The 20238-nt window shown below is 36.6% G+C and overlaps 1 protein-coding gene across 6 annotated transcripts in view; it reads right to left on the bottom strand.

Moving 5' to 3' along the window:
- Nucleotides 1–20238, bottom strand: part of TENM3 (teneurin transmembrane protein 3) — a 3501974-nt gene that overhangs the window by 15395 nt on the left and 3466341 nt on the right. For all 6 annotated transcript variants that reach the window (XM_056802938.1, XM_056802939.1, XM_056802942.1 and 3 more), the window contains 3 exons: nt 13370–13545; nt 12339–12574; nt 1029–1325 (listed from right to left, as the gene is read on the bottom strand). In XM_056802938.1, coding sequence (XP_056658916.1) covers nt 1029–1325; nt 12339–12574; nt 13370–13545 — 709 coding nt within the window. The remainder of the gene's footprint in view (nt 1–1028; nt 1326–12338; nt 12575–13369; nt 13546–20238) is intronic.

Below are 20238 nucleotides of genomic sequence, written 5' to 3'. Positions count from 1 at the left end.
TAAGTGAAAAAACACGCAGGTCCTGATTGGTGTGAACAATAAATCCTGTGAAGTGGTTGCATGGATTTGATTTTGTACTATTTGAAGTTATTAAATATTGTCATTGGTTCTAGTCCAACGATAAACATTTAGTATGCACCTGAATTCTGTGACTGCTTCATGGCTTCCATTATTTGCATCAATTAGGGCCTAGCTCTGATCAGGGCTTTATTTGCCAATGTTTCTGATATAAAAGCTTGGGAGGTGGGCAGAGTTTCTGCTTCTTGGCTTATAACATCAGGCATTTCAGAGGGGCTCACACAATAGGACTTAACTAAGGAGAAGCTACTTCACTAACAGAAATTCATCGCTGCTGTACCAACATACCTTAAAATAACAATTTTACTTAATACTTAGATACTTTAAATAACTTATTTTGCTTAAAATACTTAATACTTAAAATAACAATTGGAACTTAGTGCTGACCAGCTCTTTGCCAGTCACAAGGCTTAGCTTTGTCTTTTTTTTTAAACCAATACTAAATTGCCTTGATGATGACTGCTTTGTGTGGAAGTGCTATGATCTGGCACCACTAGCCTGCTCCATTCTACACGGCTGCAGTTCTATGCAGTCACCTTTTTTTCACTCCTTACCTCTGCTTCTTGTCTTTCTTCAAGACTCAGTTCAAATCCCAGAGGGCTTTCAAGGCCATTTCTACCCCCCAACAACCCCCAGTACTTTTTATTTACATTGTATGTATACAATTGTCTTCCTGTTGTCTCTCTTATTAAAATGTGAGATCCTTGAGAGAAGGGACCAAATTTTTGCCTTTGTAGCCCCAGTGCTTAATAGCTCCTAGCACATAGCAAGTAATTAATGCTTGTTTATTGATGTTAAAGGTCACAATAAAAAACAATAAAACCCTCAAGCAACAACAATGAAAAGAAAGCAAATAGTTGGGTCCACGAAGTTCTCTGAGATATGTTGACCTGCCATTCTTACCCCTCTGTCTCTCCGTCCCTAATTTATCTTTGGTTTGTAGATTTTACCTTTTCTAAGTAGGTATAACTCCATGTTTTCCCATCTGCAAAGACTCGAGACACAATCCTTCCCTGGCCATCATAATCTACTTTTTCACTCGTGGTTCCTCGTTGGATGCTGGCGATCTGGCCTGTAGATGAATAGGTAACATTGACAGCCATCAGCTTGCTGCTCGGCAGCCAGAGGGTTGGGTGTCCTGATGTGTCGTAGGCAATTCTCAGCAGAAATTTACGGTGGTCGTCATAGATCTTTTCTGTCTTCGTTGTTCGATCAAAGTCGACTGAAAGGAGGTTTCTGCCATTAACCTTTTATAAAACAAACAAGATGATAAAATAAATCATGTTATTCTAATTCCAGTTCCTTATTACTCTTCAAAGTCCCCACTATTGTTTAAACACCATTTATGATGATTGATTCCCTTTGTCAGTAAATTAATTTAGCAACTTCTTGGTGTAAGCACAAGACATTAGATTAACGGTTGTTTTAAAAGGTTTCATTAAATGGAGAGACAGCCTGGCATTTGTTCAAAACCTTTTCAATTAAATTTCTCAAAGTTTAGTCAACAGGTTAAGAGACACACTAAAATGAATTTGCTGAAGAGTTTGTTAAAGGCATATGTCATTTAGAGGACACAGATGCAACAGAAGGAATAACCATTTAAATTACCCATGGTCTCACCAGCAGTGTAAAACAGAGGCAAGTAATTACTGAGCAAATGGAAATTAATCACAGTGACAGTAAATAAAAGGTAGTGATAAACTCAACTTTTCCTCTGTAGAACAATGAATTGGAAGCCATATTATTGATGACTGCTAATGAAAAAAGTCGAGAAGTGACCTCCCAGAAAGTCAGAGCCTGGTAGATGGGTTTATTATTTTAGCCAAAATCTGGAGAAATGAGACCTGCTTCAGAATCCAAGTCAACTCCATGTGAGCATTGCAATCTACTTACAAATCTGGCTCAAGGCACATTATAATGCCTGTACTACCGACATGGGCAGATCTGGAAATCCATACTAAGTCTAATGGCCATTGTCACTGAATCAATATAAACACAGAGAATAGTTTTCCATATACCCTGGGAATGAACTGTTGGTGAAGTGTTAGAGAAAGAACTTAATTTCCAAAATTATATATCCAAATGAAAGAGGAAATTTCAATTTTATGTGACTGGGGTCCTAGCTGCATTCATTGATAGAAATCTTTTGCTTAATTTTTGCTGATACCTGCAAGTAGCTTCAGCTGACCTTGCTATCAGTTTTCTCTAAAAAGCAAGGGGGGAAAGGGGGGAACCCCGCTATGACCAGATGATAAATCCAGTCTAAAGTTGCTTTTCATACACTTTCTTTAAGTTACTTTTTTAAAAAAAAAACATTAATTCCTGCTCTACAATAACCCTTAAGAAGCTTTTCCTATTTACTGGCTCTTCAAAGAGAGTGCTGACTTAGCATCCTGTCCCCAAATGGTCAAGGTTTAAGTCCAGAGGGAACTTAATGCTCTGGTGGCAAAGTGGTCTTAGAGAATTAAAAAAAAAAACAAACAACCTTCTTGAGCAGCACAAGAATACAGAAGAGAAGCGATCAGTCTCGGAGTTGGAATTAGGAGATTTTCATCTTTGCAATCCTGTATCTCAAGACATAGTTCAAATCCCACCATCTTTAAAAAAGCTTCACTGATGACGCTAGCCTCAAGTGACATCACTCTATCTCTTCTGACTTTCTTCAGCAGTTATTTATTTTATAATATGTTATTTCAACTGTTACACATTTTATTGTTATTTACCTAATCTCTTCAATTAGTTTGGAAGCTCCTACAAGGCAGATATGCTGGGTATAAATCACCCCTACAATACCTGATGGTAGATACCCAGACATTTATTGTTTTTGTTTTGTTTTGTTCTGCTTTAGTTCTCTTTAATTAAAATTTTTTTCCTTTATTTTATTCCAGTATCAAATTTACACATAAATTTTCCCTAACATTTATTGTTAATAGGTGGTATGGGGAAAACAATGGATAGGCAGTCTTCAAATCTAGACTGTGGTCTTACTACTTAATCACCTGTGTTTCTTGGGCAACAATGAAACAGTTTTGGGTTTAGTTTCCTCATCTGTAGAGGATATTCATCCTTATAGTTCTAATATTCTATGATTTTTATTTGCTTTGATTCTGAGACAGTCAATTATTTGGACTGTCCATGCTTCCATCTTGATGTGAATAAGTGATCACAAAAATAGGAGCCCCCTTTCTGGAACTGACATCAAAAAGAGGGAAATAATAATCCCCATGAAATTATATAGCGATAAATGAGGCAGATTGGGTTTCATGACTACACTAAATTGGGTTAGCAGGCTCCTGTTCTCCAAGCCATATCGGCACAAAATTTTTAGTTGATTGGGAAAAAAGTTTTTGTACTGGCTTTTGCCTTTCTTAGTTAAAACTTTAAAAAACTGCATTCTTAGACTTTCTCTCTTTTTTTTCTTTCTCTTAGGTGATCCCACACGTACCACATCTTTTCATGCACAATGCTGATCATTGTTATTTTCCCATCTGTTTTCATTTTCTTGTCTTTCCTCCTCCCCCGACTCAATCTGTTTCCTCAGTTTTCATTTGTTTTTCAATTCTCTTTGGTTTTCTCTTATTTCACTTTATCTTCGCAGATGCTTCCTCTACTCAGAACTCAACAGGTTAGAATTTCAGAAGATCCTTAGATTTAGTATTACAGTGGTTTAGGAGAGATAGATCTGGGAAATGGTCCCTGGCAAGGGGACAATCCCCCCCCCTTTTTTGACACTAATAACCTTTGTTATAGAAAGGCGGTATGGTGTTTTGGGAGTTGGAAGACTTAGGTTCAAATCCCAGGCTACTGGGTAAGTCTCCACAGCAAAATGGGTCCATTTTGCCTCTTAGTAACTTTGCATGTTTTTGTTTTAGCTCCCCCAAAACTGTAAAATGCTGTTAATATGTCAGTTAATATCCTTGCTGCTAGTAGAATATGTTATTGGCTTCTTTCCCACCTGTTTTGTCTGTGCCCATGTCTGCACACCACTGAAACAAGAGGAGAAAAGAGAAGCATGTGGCTAGGCTTGCTGACCATGCGGTCCGCCACCCCGAACATGTGGGCATTTGTAAGCATATGGATATTTGGTATCATGTAGACAAAACATCTGGATGGCTGTCTGAATTCTTCACTTTTATCCAGATGGTGGGGACTTGGTGCAGACACAGAACACATACATGTTTTCTTTTATCCTCTTTCAAGTTGATGTAATAAGGAAAGAATTAGAAGGTACCCCTTCTCTTTTCTCACATTCCTAACCCAAGCCTAGGATTTAGACAGAAATTCCCACTGCTTTTGGACCCCCACCCTCTGTGTTTTCCAGCAGGCAGCGTTTCATGGAGGATTAATGGATCAGCTTTTCTTCCTGCCCCTGCTCCTCTGCATTCCTCTCTGTGGGCACTGCAAACAGTAGGTAAAATACAAGAGATGCCCATATTCTGGACAGGCTTCTCTTTCACCACTGCTTTCAGGAATCACGTAATTTGATATCATTCATTTTAAATGTTGAACCCCCCATTCAGGTAATAAAGACATTCTTAATACTTTTTTTTTGGAGGGGGGACAAAAGATCAACAAAATTAATGCTGCCCCGTGCTCAAATAATGGACCACAGATCATTTTTTTTCTGGTGCGGCTCTTTGAGGTAGGGCTGAACTACATCACCATTTTTAGATAGTGTCTGTCATGGAAATATTCAAAACAACTTTTAGATGGCACAAGGCTAATTATAGGAAAATGAGGAAGGTAGGGGCAGGTGTTACAGTATTCCGGTTGACTGACTTTGAAACAGATATAGAAAGGTAACATGGCTGGTGTGTGTGTGTGTGTGTGTGTGTGTGTGTGTGTGTGTGTGTGTGAGAGAGAGAGAGAGAGAGAGAGAGAGAGAGAGAGAGAGACAGAGAGAGAGACAGAGAGACAGAGAGACAGAGAGACAGAGAAAGATAGAGAGACAAGAGAGAGAGAGACAGAGAGAGACAGAAAGATATATATCTAGAGAAAATAGAGATAGAGAGGGACAGGGAGAGAGAGACAGAGAGACAGACAGAGAGAGAGAGAGAGAGAGAGAGAGAGAGAGAGAGAGAGAGAGAGAGAGACAGAGAGAGAGAGAGAGAGAGAGAGACAGAGAGAGAGACAGAGAGACAGAGAGACAGAGAAAGATAGAGAGACAAGAGAGAGAGAGACAGAGAGACAGAAAGATATATATCTAGAGAAAATAGAGATAGAGAGGGACAGGGAGAGAGAGACAGAGAGAGAGAGAGAGAGAGAGAGAGAGAGAGAGAGAGAGAGAGAGAGAGAGAGAGAGAGAGAGAGAGAGAGAGAGAGACAGAGACAGAGAGAGACAGAGAGAGAGAGAGAGAGAGAGAGACAGAGAGACAGAGAGACAGATAGACAGAGAAAATGAATATAGGGGATGGGATGTTAAAGTTCTAAAATGGAAACCGTCTCCTGATCCCTTTCTTCAGGGAACCAATTTGATACAGGTGGGTACTAGATTCATCCTGCTTTAGACTGTGCTTGTAGTAGTCAAGAAGTCCGTATCCTGTTATACACACACCTTTTATAATCACTGTTTACCCAGCTCCACATTTTAAAAATCAGAATATTTAGTTCCCCAAATAGAACTTCTTGGGTCTTTTTCAAATATTCACTAATGGTCTTTTAAGCACCTGCATTCTTTAACAGTTTCTAAGGTTAATATGGTTATTTAGTGCTATAAATTGTCTTTGATTTGGCTCAAGGAAAGTGCTAAATTTCAGTTCTGACAAAAATAAACACACTCTGTATTAGTCATGTATTAGTGTCAGACAAAGAAAAACAACCTTTACACAATGTGTGTTTTATGCAAATATTTTTACTTCTGAAAATTTGGCTATAAACTGTGTTCAGGTGTCGAAAGGACTGCTCCTTGGGAGAGGGCACACATTTACTCTCCTTAATCCTAGAAGGCAGAACTAGGGGTAGTTGGCTCAGTGTAAAGATTCATTTCCTAACAATTAGGGCTATATGGAATTGGAATGGGCTGCCTAGCACACAGAAGGAGCTTAGAAAATAGTCTTTCTTTGATTAATTTATAAAAGCATGCAAAAGACTCTGATCTGGGTATGCCAGCCTATGGTAGGGATGGAGGAGGGATGTTCCTCTGGGGAATGTTGGCATACTTAGCCCACACTTACCTATTACTTGGGGTCTTTATCTAGAGGTTGGATGATTATTTGTTGGGGATATATAGCAGGGAATTTTCTGTTCAGGTATGGTTATATTAGATGATCACTGGGGTCTCTTTCAGTGTAGAATGGTTATGATTTTGTTATATGCATGATAAGGAATCACTTTGTTTTTTATTCTTCTTGTGCTTTCCCTGAGCTCTATGATTCCATTTTCTTTTTACTGTTTCTGATTGATCTATATCTCATTTTCTAATATATTTTCTTTTTGTTGGCTTATGGCTTGCCTTTTAAAAAAATCATTTCCCCCTCCCCATTGCTATTTTACCAGTCTCTTAAAAAAAGCAAATGGATAGAATAGGGAGAAAAACTCTTCTCTAAGCATTTTTACCATTTCATTAGTTCCCTAAAAAAATCATGCCAAAAGATATTTTTGGATAAGTCTAATTTTAAATTTCTTCTTCCTCTGGATTAATTTTGGTTCTCTGCTTAATATCTCACTTTTAGGGGCTGGGGGTTCAGTGGAAAGAGCCAGACTTGGAGACAGGAGGTCCTGCATTCAAATGTGACCTCAGGCACTAACTAGCTGTGTGATCCTGGGCAAATCACTTAACCCTTAGTGCCTAGCTCTTACTGTTCTTTTGTCTTAGTATTGATTCTAAGATGGAAGTTAAGGGTTTAAAAGAAAAATCTCACTTTCTGTGTCATCATTACTTTTTCTCTTTCATCACCTTTCTGGAAGCAGAAAAGACATGCACACCCATTGAATGAATGATTCCAAGTATACTGTACAGTGTTCTTCAAGACATCTACTCTCCAGGACTTGATTTGGATTCTGAATAAGGCAGGCAGTGAGATAGAGACAGCAAACACAGGATTCCAGGGTTGAATTTAGATCTTGTAAGGATTATGCCTTTAGTCAGTTTAAATTTGATAACTTAAAAGTCAACGAGAAGGTCTGTCTTAGCAGAAGAAAAATAATGAGAGGTAGAAAAAAAGAACATGGAGCTTGGGCCAAAAAGGAGTCTGAAGTTAGCTACAGATGAGGAACATGTCAAGTCTCATTTGTGTTGATGATGGTGTATCCAGTGTCCACCTCCCTCTCGGTCCCTTTCTGTGCTTTTTGAACATTTCAGTTCAATTCTTAATCCAAATTCCCATGTCAGCACTTCCTCTCTCGACTTCCTTCCTTATTCCCTTTACAGGACTGAAATTAGTAGTCAAAGCCGGCACATCCAATCTTATCTTGAAAATAAGAAACCCTCCCTTGTGATCTTTGCATTGTCTATGTGAGAGCAATCAAATATATCAACTAGAGCAATCAAGCGTATCAGATGGAAACCTCCTCTCAGTGTGAGTGAACAAGCCATTTAAAATCGTATGTTTCCCGAGAAGTCTTGCTGAGGCATCCTGGTTTTGCTATTTAAAAAGAAACCAACATCCAGGCCTCTGTGCACTGTCTGTTTTCTTCCCAAACTGGAGAGCTCCCATCATCTGGACTCGGGCAAAGAGAAATGGCTATTCAAATTCAGTTCTCCGGGAGGTTCTACTTCTTGGAGGCTTATATAGTTTTCTTCCTCCTTTTTCTTCATTTCAAGAAAAGAGCAAATTTAAATGAGAGATAGCCAGAGGTAGATGACAGTTGGGATTAATAGGATGATAAAATCAATCAACCAACCAGTAGTGATTAAGCCTCTGAGAGTTGCTGGGGATACAAGTACAGAGAATGAAACAACCCAACTTTCTACCGAGCTCTTATTTTGTTCTAGTGCCTAGCACTACCTGGCACATATTGCATACTGAAAAATCCTTGTTGATTTTTTTTTTGGCTGTGTGAGAAAGTACGACCTTTAAACTTGAAAATAAAGAACACTATTTGTTAAGAGTTAATGCTAGTGATAAGATGTAAAGAAGACACACAATGGCCATTAACTACTCCAGGTCACCAAGCCCGAATGAATTATATCTCAGTTAGAGAAGAAATATCATGTGTGATTACTGAACATCTGCTTTTGATGATCTTGAAAAGAATATGGCAAACACAAGAAGGGTCAAAGAATTGAAGAGAGGAAAATATTGTCTCTGTTTTTCAAGGGAAAGAAATTAAATTATTCAAACTATATATAAATAGGCTTTAATTTATATTTATGGAAAAAATCTTGATTTAAAGAGATAGTTGGTAAATATTAAGAAGGAAAAAAAAGCAGTCATCCCTATGTGCTAGTATGGATCCATCAAAAAAACAATCCATGGGGGTGACTCAGTGGATAGAGTTAGGCTTAGAGATGGGAGATCCTATGTTCAAATCTAGCCTCAGACACTGTCTAGCTGTGTGACCCTGGGCAAGTCATTTAACCCCACTTGTATAGTCCTTACTGCTCTTCTTCTGGGAACCAATATATAGTATTGATTATAAGATGGAAGGTAAGAGATTTTTATCTTTTTAAAAACCATGCTATAGGCATAGGGCCCTGGGATTTCTGCAAAGCATTTTTCAGTCTTTTTCTTTAGCCCTATGGATCAAATGGAAGGACAGAGTGTGTCTAGGTAGGTTTGGAACTAGTTGAATTAACAACTTCTAAAAAAGGTTATTATTACATATCAACCCAGGAGGGAGTTTTCTTGTGGAATTCCAGAGGGATCTCCCCAAAGCCCTTCTCTGTTCAACATTTTTATCAGCATCAGTATTAGAAGAAGGCAAAGATATCATGATAATGAAATTGAACAGATTGCTCACATGTTGCTTTAAATAATCGGGAAACAAAAAGATCCTGACAGGCTAGAACATGCTGAATTTAGTACAATAATATTTTATGGTGATAAGTATGGGTTTCTACTCTTGGGCACAAAATTTCAAGAGGCTAAATACAGAATAGTGGAGGCATATCAAGATAATAGTTTCACAGAAAAGGTAGCTGGAGGTTCTTACCATACCATAAGAGCTACATGAGTAAATCTTGTGACATTAAGCCAGCACTTATTCACAGAAGCAAGGTGGACAGAATTGAAAGAGGTTACAATCCACTGTATTCTTCTCTAGTAAGACCACATCTAAAGTGTTATTTTGTTTTTGGCAAAAACACTTTAGGAAAGACATCGACAAGCTGGATTATATCCAGAGAAGGGTAATCAGGGTGTTAATGAGACTTGAAACCATTCCATATGAAAATCAGTCAAAGGTACTAGGGGTTGGGCATGAAGAAGACTGATAAGGGAGGAATATGTTGAGTTAGAGATAATTAAAAGACCTCAGGAGAAAGTAGGGCTAGATATATAAAGACTTAAGGAGTCATATGCATAGAGAAGATAGTTTAACACATGATTGCTGATGAGACCAGTGAAAGAAAATGTAAAGAAAAAGGATACTGGACAGTATCATGGGGTACAACATCATACATGGAGGGCAGGATCTAGATGATAACCCAGCATGACTTGGAGAGGGATAATTTGAGGGTAATAAACTCATCAGAGATTCAATCAGTTATTTCTTTTTTGGAGGAAAGTGATCCCTGGGGATATTTGTCTCTTTTGGGGTATAAGAATAAAAATGAGTTTCAAACTATAGAGCCAGATGATACCTTAACTTAGAGAAGAAGCACACATAATAGAAATAACTGAAAGAGTCATAGCGTCACCCCCACCATGCCCTCTACAAGAGGCTTAATAACCAGAACATTGCCCCTGTAGGTGGTCAATCTATCCTGTCTGTTAAAGACTTGAGTCTTTTCCAGAGCCAGAAAGATAGAGTAGACACAGAGCTGGCATTGGAACTATGGAGTCCTAAGGTCAAGTCCTTCCTTTGATGTCTACTGGCTGTCTGGCACTGGACAAGTCACATAATGTCATGATGCTTCAGGAACCTCTCTAAGATTGGGAATTGCAGAGAAACTACCAGCCTTTATTAGTGAAGGAATATTGCTCATTGGGAATCTCCTTATACCACCGAAGTCACAGGAATGATATCTGACCCTATTCCCTTATCCAATAGTGTCAAACTCAGGATTACTGCAAACAGCACATTAATTTAGAAATCCACAAATCCACATTATCTCTGTTGTATTTTTTATTTTGTTAACCATTTCCTGGTTACATTTCAATTTTTTAATTAATTAAGCCTATTAGATTGTAAGCTTCTTGAGGGCAAGAACTGTTTTTTGCCTCTTTTTGCACCCTCAGTATAAAGCTTGGCTCATAATTTGAACTTAATAAATATTTACTGATTGACTAATTTGGTTTGGGCTGGCAGCCTGCACAGTCTGACACGTTCGCCCTACTCTATTCAAAGATGCTACAAGGGTAACAATAGTACTCATGTCTCCTAGCTCAGGTTCTACGTCACTCCTCAAAGTTTTCCTTTGCTACCTGAAAGGAAAATATTTTCCTAAAGCACTTAATCAGATATTTCTTTTGTCTCTATCATATTCTCCCTTGTCTAACCCTTGCTTACCTACTGTTCACAAATAAATGTTCTTTGTAGATTGTAAAATCTTTAAGAGCAGGGATTTGGGGGGGTTCACCTTTGTTTTCCTACCAGTTTAAAACTGTAATTCATAGGGTTTTTTCCCCCTTTTGTGGTGGGGCAGCAGTCCAAACATGCAACTAACAAATATTTGTTGAATGAATGAATGAATGAATGAACCAAGTCCCTTAGCCCAAAGAATATCCTTTCTTAGAGGGTAAATGAATGATAAGGGAGACGTTAACATTTCTGAAGTTCCATTTTTAGTTGGTAGTTTGCCTGTGAACCAACTCCAGTGTTCTTCTGCCAACTGTTGATGGATGGCTATTAGCAAACTCCTTGAAAAAATAATGTCCCTGCCACCATTTTTGCCTCACTGCTTCTTTTAGTTTCGTGTAAGTAGATGGTGACAGAGTTGGGTAGATATTTTTGCACCCTGAGGGACTGCCAAGGTGAATAATTGCTACTGTGGGTATGAGAAAAAACATAAACTTTTGGGGAGCCAAAAAATAACAGGCATTAAAAGGCACATTTTATGTTCTGGAGTCTCTCCCTTGATTGTAATGACTTTGCACAAAATGGCAAGTGATGTAATACTAGTCAGGAAAAACTGTCTAAAGTTATTCACCTTTATTTGATAAACTGCAGTGTATTTACTAATAGAATGAATGAATCAGGTTCGATTCTAATAACTCAGATGTCTGTTGTGGTCCTAAGGTGGTCTCCTGGCAACCTAGTTTTGAGTACTTAATCTATGTTGTCTTTACCAAATAGCTGTCATAAATCATAGTTTGCCTGCTAGATATATTTGGCCTACTGTAGGATAGGGAGGGAAAAGAAAGTGCCTTACAAAATTGTGAAGGTAAAGAGAGAGGGACATTTTACCAAAAAATCAATTATGCCATTGAGAGCAGAAATAGGAATTACCAGAGTATTTCTCAGAACAATAATAAAAATAGGGGGTCCCATTAATAATACAAAAGCAGTAGTTAGTGTCTGAAGATGGCAATCTATAGTCGATTCAAGGTCTATTTTAGGAGAATTGGGAGGGGGGTGGAAGAGAAGCCAAATGACAAGAGAGAAGTCACCTTCAAATGGAGTACAGTAGAAGTTCAGTTAACCATTTTGTGGATTATCACTTGGGCCCTTCTCAGTACCAACTTAGACCTGTTTCCATATTATAGCTTGTTTAAAAAAAAATCTTTGCATCCTCAATGGAGGGAGTCAGACCTGGCCAGGGTGAAGTATGAAGAAGAGAAGCCATGGTGTACTGATATAAATAGAAACCTAAACTATCTTGCTGAATCAATTAGTCTAATTATTCATTAGCATGGCTAAAGTTGGATTTACAATGGATTAATTTCATCGTGATACCATTGGGGGTCCTAGAAATAATAATCTTTAGTTGTGGGGGCTGCTCTAGGAAGGGAAACTTTCAACAACCTTGACAACAACTTTCCCTTATAGATTTCAAGCATAAAATATTTCCTGACAAAATTACCTTTCATTATATTGAAAATGGAAAGCAGGTTTGGTAGCTAGCTCCAGTGCCTCTGCTCAGCAGTGGGTAATTTTCATGCCCACTGGGCACTTAAATACACAAAGGATTAGGAAGGCATTCTTGAACATTTACTTACCCTAAGTTTTCTACCGAAGACATTGACTTTTCCCTGGGCTTGCTCTTTTCGGAATCTCCACTCCACTAAATTCTGGCCATTCTCCCCAGGGAGAGTCATATTTCTTTTCGCCACTGTTGGGTTGGCTGTGCCAGCAAGTACGTGTGGCTCTGTTTGGTAGTGTGAGTCTAGGCCACTGGCATAGATAATTCTCAGGGAACCATCATAACCAATCTGGTAGCTGTTTCTTAACTGATCTGAAAAAGCGATGAAGCAGAAATGTTTGAACCATGGATGTGGAATAAACATCTGGAACATTGTGCAATTAAAAACAAAATAATCCTTTGAAATTTTGAATGATCTGCATTTATAAGCCAAACATCCTTAATAATGCTTTTTATTTCTTTAAAAAATTTTAATATTTTATTATATATTTATATATTATACACATCATAATATACAATGCTATAACATTATTTTAAAATATATTTTAAAAATAATTTTCCGTATTGTTGCTTGTTGTAAAAGTTTTGCCTGAGTATAAGGAGAATAAATGTGGTATTTAGAATTCTCAATCCTCGTCCATTCTTAGGGCTTCCCCCTTCCCCTCCAATATTATTTTTATGTTTGAGAGAACAGAGGCTTCACTTTTATGGCATGGGCAATACAATCAACAAAGTGTTGTCTTGGGAGGCTGGATAGATTTGATTTTCAATATATTTCTTCAAGCATTTAGAAGATTTTATCACTCTGCTTAATGTCATTAATTGTTTTAGCAATAATAGTGTTTGGTAAAAATAACAATCAAAAAATTCAGGGGGCATCATTTCTTGAAAAAAAAATGTCCCAAATAGATAACCAAATTAGGTTATGGGAGTTTTGTAACTTTCCAGTGAGTCTGACTAAACTGTATTTATAGGGTTATTATGAAAAGGATGGGTTTGGGGGCACCCTTATTAGGAGGGTGCTTATATTCTTTGTAAAAGCCCTTTTTTGAATGATGTTAGAAAATATTCAATCACAAAATTAGTTTATAGTAATTCTTTTGTTACCTTGAACCATGGTATAGAAAGAATCAATTGATGACAGATTTGAAGTGATGCTGACATCTTCCTCCCTGCTGGATGATTCGATGTCCACCGTAATAGCCTTGTCCATTTCTCCATGAAGGTTGGTGACCACTCCGGTTGGAAAGGTCACATTTGTCAGGCGGCCCTCACTGTCATAGCTAAAGGAAAAGTGGAACCCTTTTCAGTATTTGACGGAAAAAAGCCAGGTTCTACTTACTTTATAAACATAATGAGCAGAAATAATATTAGCAGCAGAAATTTGGGAGAAAGTTTGTCTTTGTGCATGAGATATGTGGAGTGTGGACTTCAAACATTCTTTGAAGTAGTCAAAAGCCTGTTTAACATATAGAAACCTCATTGGGGAGGGCAAGAGTAAACAGGATGGCGCTCCAGCTCAGCGCATTATTCTTTGAAGTGTGACCAAAATCTTACTGCACATCTAATTTGCCATTTCAAAGGGAACATGTTTGCTGGCATTAAATTCCTCAGCATTCTTCAGTCTTTTTCTACTATCACACTAGGCTGAAGTTACTATTATGGACTTTTTAAGAAAAAAGGATTTACTATCTTCTGCCATCTCTGGCAGTGTACTGTGACCTTATTATTTTACATGCATAATAAGAATATATACATGCATGCACATATAGAAAACAGATGAAAAATGCTAAAACACTTGAATAAAACACAGAAAACAGCTCACTGATTCAAAGATATCTTTTTCTAAATAAAGAATATTTTGTAGAGCACCTATTTTATTACTGTTTGGCATATATCACTGTAAATGATTAAATTTCATATTTTAGTAATGATAATGAGCTATCTAAGTTGACATAAATATGGGTAGGTGATTCTTTTAATTAGGCAATCTGAAGAAATGTAATTTGATTATTTTTCCATTTATATGCTTTATGGTTTTGTGATTCTTATTTGGAAAAAATTCTTTTTTTAGTGTTATGAACTTTATAACATCAGCAGTTTACATTTCCTTATACAAAGGAAAAAAAGATTATATATGCATAATGCTATGAATTTCAGTTAAGTGCAACTTGTTCTTAAAAAAAGTATATATATATATACACACATATAATTAAATGTAGCAGGTCTACTACTATCCTTCTCATCTGGGAACCCTTATGAACATCTTTCTACCCTCTCCTGTGTGTGATGTGTGTGTGTGTGTGTGTGTATACATACACATATTATTACTTTCTGAATTAGAAACAACCCTAAGTATTGGTTCCAGGGCAGAAGAACAGTAAAGGCTAGGCAACTGGGGTAAAGTGACTTGCCCAGGGTTGTACAACCAGGAAGAGTCTGAGGCTAGATTTGAACCTTCAATCTCCCATCTCCAGGTCAGGCTTTCTATCCACTGTGCCGTCTCGCTGTTCTCTCTCCTGCATATTTTTAAAATAGATCACCAATGTTCTTTTCTTTGTTTGTTTCACTCTTTTTTGAATTACTATCATTTTTCCATTCCCTCTCAAATTCTCTCCCCTGAAGAAAAGATTTTAAAAATACTTTTAAACTAAGTTTAAATTAAGATGTTTAAAATGTAAGGAAAGAGAATTTGAATTTTAAGCATATATTCCAGATATATATTAGTTGAAATTATAGTCTTTTGAAAGTGTCATGGTTTTATGATTTATGACAATGCTAGGGAAAATTCTGTAAAAGGTGATTGTACTAGGGAAAGCAGGGAAATAGAAAACCATGGCTAAAGAACAAGGGATTTAATTATGGCAACAACAAAAGCATTCTAAAATTTCATGGACATTTGCCTTAGAGACTAAAAGTACATCTGCACAACTACAAATATTTGACACTACAAAATGAAGTCGAGAATGGAAACAGATGCCTGGAGAACCCAAGGCCAACTCCTGACTTTCCCAGGGTCACATAACGTGTATTCAAAGTGGGAAATGACTGTAAGTCTTCCTTTCTCCAAGTTATGGTGCTCTTTATGCTATACTCTCCCATCTCTACTTCTCAGTTTCTTTGCTGTCTCTTGAGGAAGTTTCTATCTTAACTTCTCATTTTACTTTGTGAACTCAGATACTACATATATTTTCCTGATGCATCGTTTTAAGGTTCTGTGTTAATATACGTACAATCACTTTTTCTGTCATCTCTATTGTCCCATTAAAAATAGGGTTGATCTCTATTTCATTGCAATTAAAGCACTAGAAAAGTGATAATAGGAAAAAGAAGGGTTCAAAGAGGCAAAAGAGTAAACAAGGATAGAATAGGTCACAATATTATTATATAATATGTGTCTATAATAGATACTGGAGAAATATTGGCTGAGAGACATTGTGAAGATAAATGGAAGTTTGGAGTAAAAAGAAGGAAAGAAAATAGTGAAGAAATTATTCTAGAAAGTATGAAATGGGTAGAATCAGTGAGAGGAAGCATTTTTTTCCCTGCAACTCTACCCAGCACAATTCTTCTGCAATAATCTAGAAAATGTTCCAGACCAAATTCTGAACATAAAAGGCAAAAAAAGTCATAATGAGTCATTTTTCCAACCAAAGGCAGCTTGGGAAGAGAGAGAAATGTATGGACTGGGGCATGAATTGGCTAGGAGCAACTGCTGGAGCAGTAGGGATGGAGAACATTTAGGAATAGAAAGGGAGCTGAGACAAGACATCCAGGGCAGACAAGGAAACCAGAGGATTCCTGAAATAGTGCCAGGATCAAGAATAGATGATATATGGCAGCAATGTTGCCCATTACCTAATTGGTTCATATACCCAAGATGGAAAGGAACAATTGTCAACTCTTATCTGAGTACTGAACTCAAGAGTAGAGTAGTGCCTCAGCTATAACTTTAGCCCTATATATAAGGCTGCAGTGGAGTAACCAGGACAGGATATCAAGCCAAAGGGGAAGTATGTAGTTGAGTCATCTTGAATCTGAAGAACCTCCCAGTGGGCTAACTATGACTTAGGCTAGTAGCATTCTGCTTACATTTAATAAACCAACAGACCTAACTTGTAGCAGTGGCAGACTTCTCCCTGAATCATGCCACTATGGAAGCACTGGAAACATGCAGACTGTCACAGACTGAGCTGCAGAAGTAGCAGCAGGACATAAAAGGACAGAAACTCAGGCCAGACATCTCCCCATCCCCCTTGAAGTGAACAGGGTCTAATGAAGTCCAATATTACATAACTATCTTACTTAAAAGTAGGCAAAAAAGGTGTCCTACTGAGTTCCTTCCATGACACAAATAGGGTTCTTGATAACAAAACTAAGGGTAATCAAAGTAGAAAATGAAACTATAAACCAATCTCCCTAATGAATATTGATACAGAATTTAAAATTTTAAAATAAATTTCTAAACAAAAAATTTAAATTTTAAAATAAAATTTAAAAAATACTAGAAGGGAGACCATATCCAGATGTACTTATGCCAGGAATGGAGGGCTGGTTCAATATTAGGAAAATTAAAAATATAATCGATTATATTGATAACAAAAACAAAAGTTGCATGATTATTTCAAAAGATGTAGAAGTTTTTGAAAGAATACATCATCTATTCCTATTAAAAACACTATAAAGCACAGGGAAATGAAGTAGTATCTGTCTAAAACCAAGAATATGCATTATCTATGATGAGGATAAACTAGGAGCCTTTCTAATAAGATCAAGGTGAAATAAGAGTGTCTATTATCATCATTATGACTCAGTATTGAACTAAAATGCTAGCTATTCCAGTAAGACAAGAAATAAGAATGAGCAACAAGAAAACAAAACTATCACTTTTAAAATAAATGATATGATGGTATACTAAGAGGACCCTAAAGAGTCAACTAAAAGTTTTCAAAACAATTAACTTCAGCAAATATAAAACAAACTCACAAATCATCAGCATGTTTTTACCAACAAAACCCATTGGGAAGAAACAGAAAGAGAATTAAAATTACTGCAGACAGTAGAAAATACATGGGAGTCTACCTGCAAGAACACATGGGAAATATTCTTCAAACAAATAAAGATACCCACATAATTGGATAACTCTTAATTACTAATGTGTAAGCCAAACAGATATAATAAAATGACAATACCACCTAACAGTTTTTTTTATCCAGTGCCTCACCAATCACATTACCAAAGACTTAATGTAGAGATCTAGAAAAAAATAATAAAATGTATCTGGAGGAGCAAAAGGTCAAGAACATTGAGGGGAATCAATGAAGGAAAAATGGGAAGAAAGGCAGCCTAGAAGGACTGGGTTGCAAATTAAATTATAAAGCTATAATTGTCAAAAAATATTGTACTGAATTACAAATAGAGATGTTGATCAGCAAAACAATCTAGATACGCAATATATAGAAGAAAATGAGCACAGTAGCTCAAGAATTGGAAAAACCCCAGGATCTCATCTATTGGAGCAAGAATTTACCATCTGACAAAAATTATTGGTAAAACTGGAAAGTAGTCCTGCAGAAACTAGGCAGAGACTAACATCTTGCACTGTATACCCCAATAAGCTCAGAATAGGTACATGATTTATAGAAAGGGCATCATAAGCAAATTAGTGGTGTCTGAAGAAATTACCTATAAAAATTACGGATATAGGAAAAGCACATGAGTAAACAAGAATGGAGTAGTTCATAGGAGGTAAAATAGATAATTTGGGTTAAATAAATTAAGATTTTTTTTCCACAAATGCAGCCAAAATTAAAAGATACACAGGTAACTGGATTAAATTTTTTGCAGCAGCAAGTTGCTCTGAAAAAGGTCTAATTTCTTAAACACATAGGAACTGAGCCAAATTTATGAAAATAAGAGTTTCCAGATTGATAAATGGTCAAAGGATATATTAATAGGCAATTTTCAGAAGAAGAAATCAAAGCCATATTATCCACATCAATAACCATATTTAACAAATGTTCTAAATCTCTAATGATTAAAGAAATACAAATTAAAATAACTCCAAAGCACTACCTTTCACTCATCAAATTGATTATGGTAAGAAAAAAATGATGGATGTTGAAGGGGATATGGGAAATAGGAATGCTAATGCATTGTTGGTGGAGCTGTGAACTAGTCTAACTGTTCTGTAAAGCAATTTGTAACTATGTTCAAGCTTACCTTTGACCCAGAGATATCATTCATAGGCCTATACTCCAAAGAGATTCAAAGAAAGAGGAAATGGATCCACATGTACAAAAAATGTAGGTAGCAGATCTTTTTATTTTTTAATTTGTTTTTTACATTAAAATTCTCAAGTCTTTCACTCCCTATACCACAGAAGGTATCATTTGACAAAAAGATACATGTATATAAAAACATATCTTCTTTATTTCTATTTATCAGTTCTTTCTCTGGAGGTGGACACACACGAGTTATTCTTCAAACTATTTCTGTTGCAAAAAAATTCCCATGGTCCTTGTAACAGATCTTTTTGTGGCACCAAAGAACTAGAAACTGCAAAGATACCCATTAATTTGAGAATAGCTGAACAATTAGAATATATAACTGTGATGGAATACCATTGTGTTGTAAGAAATTATGAAAGAGATGATTTCATAAAAACTTTGCAATATTAATTCAAAGTGAAGTGAGAAGAAACAGAATAATTTTTTATAATTATAGTAATATTGATAATTAACTTTGAAAGATTTAGTGACTCTGATCAACACAACATCCAACCAGAGTGCCAAAGGATTCATAAGAAAACATACTAACCACCTTCAGCTACAGAACTGATGGACTCATAGTGCAGATTAAAGTATATTTTCTTCTATTTCATTTACTTGCTTTTTAAAAAATGTGAAACATCTTTGAAGGATTTGGTTTATTACAGGGAGATTTCAAGTAAAACAAAGGGAGAAAAGATTCAGTAAGAAAGGGAGAGGCAAGCGCTCTTTGTGGTGGCAAATTGGAAAATGAGGGGATGCCTTTCAATTCTTCGATTGGGGAATGACTGAACAAATTGTGGTATATGTTGGTGATGGAATACTATTGTGCTCAAAGGAATAATAAAGTAGAAGAATTCCATGGGAACTGGAACAACTTCCAGGAAGTGATGCAGAGTGAGAGGAGCAGAACCAGGAAAACATTGTATACAGAGACTGATACACTGTGGTACAATCAAACGTAATGGACTTCTCTACTAGCAGCAATGCAATGATCCAGGACAATTCTGAGGGACTCATAAGAAAGAACACTATTCATATCCAGAGAAAGAACTGTGGGAGTAGAAATACAGAAGAAAAACAACTGCTTGATTATATGGGTCGATGGGGATATGATTGGGGATGTAGACTCTAAACAATCACTCTAGTGCAAATATCAATAATATGGAAATGGGTCTTGATCAATGACACATGTAAAACCCAATGGAATTGCATTTTGGCTATTGGAGGAGGTGGTAGAAAGGGAAGGAAAAGAACATGAAACAGGTAACCATGGAAAAATAGTCTAAATTAATTAATTAAACTAAAAAAAGGGTGAGGAAGTCAAGAAGTGAGAGTGGAAAGAGAAAGAAATGTAGTAGATAAGAGAAGTAGTGGTGTTGTTTATACCAGGGTCAAATGACCAAACTGATTTGATTAATTAAGTGGAAAGTAATAAGCCAAAACATTAAACTGAAATGGTGAGAAAAAGGTTAGAGGGCAGGGAAGGGTGAGGATGAGACAGAGAAGAGAGAAAGAGAGGAATGTGAGAGAAAATTCCAGAAAATAAATGTACCATGAATTTAATAAGCTCTTAAATACACTCAGTTGATTAAAGACAAAAATTGGGAAGTCTAAAAGGATTTTCTCTTTTTCTTCACATGTCATATACTGTTTATGGAGAAACAGAACAAAAACTAACTTTATACAATGTGGTTTTGTATTGTG

Source organism: Monodelphis domestica, chromosome 6 (genome assembly GCF_027887165.1).
Source record: "Monodelphis domestica isolate mMonDom1 chromosome 6, mMonDom1.pri, whole genome shotgun sequence".
Taxonomy (NCBI): Eukaryota; Metazoa; Chordata; class Mammalia; order Didelphimorphia; family Didelphidae; genus Monodelphis; species Monodelphis domestica.
Note: the sequence above shows the minus strand (reverse complement) of the source record. Positions and strands in the feature narration are given on the sequence as shown.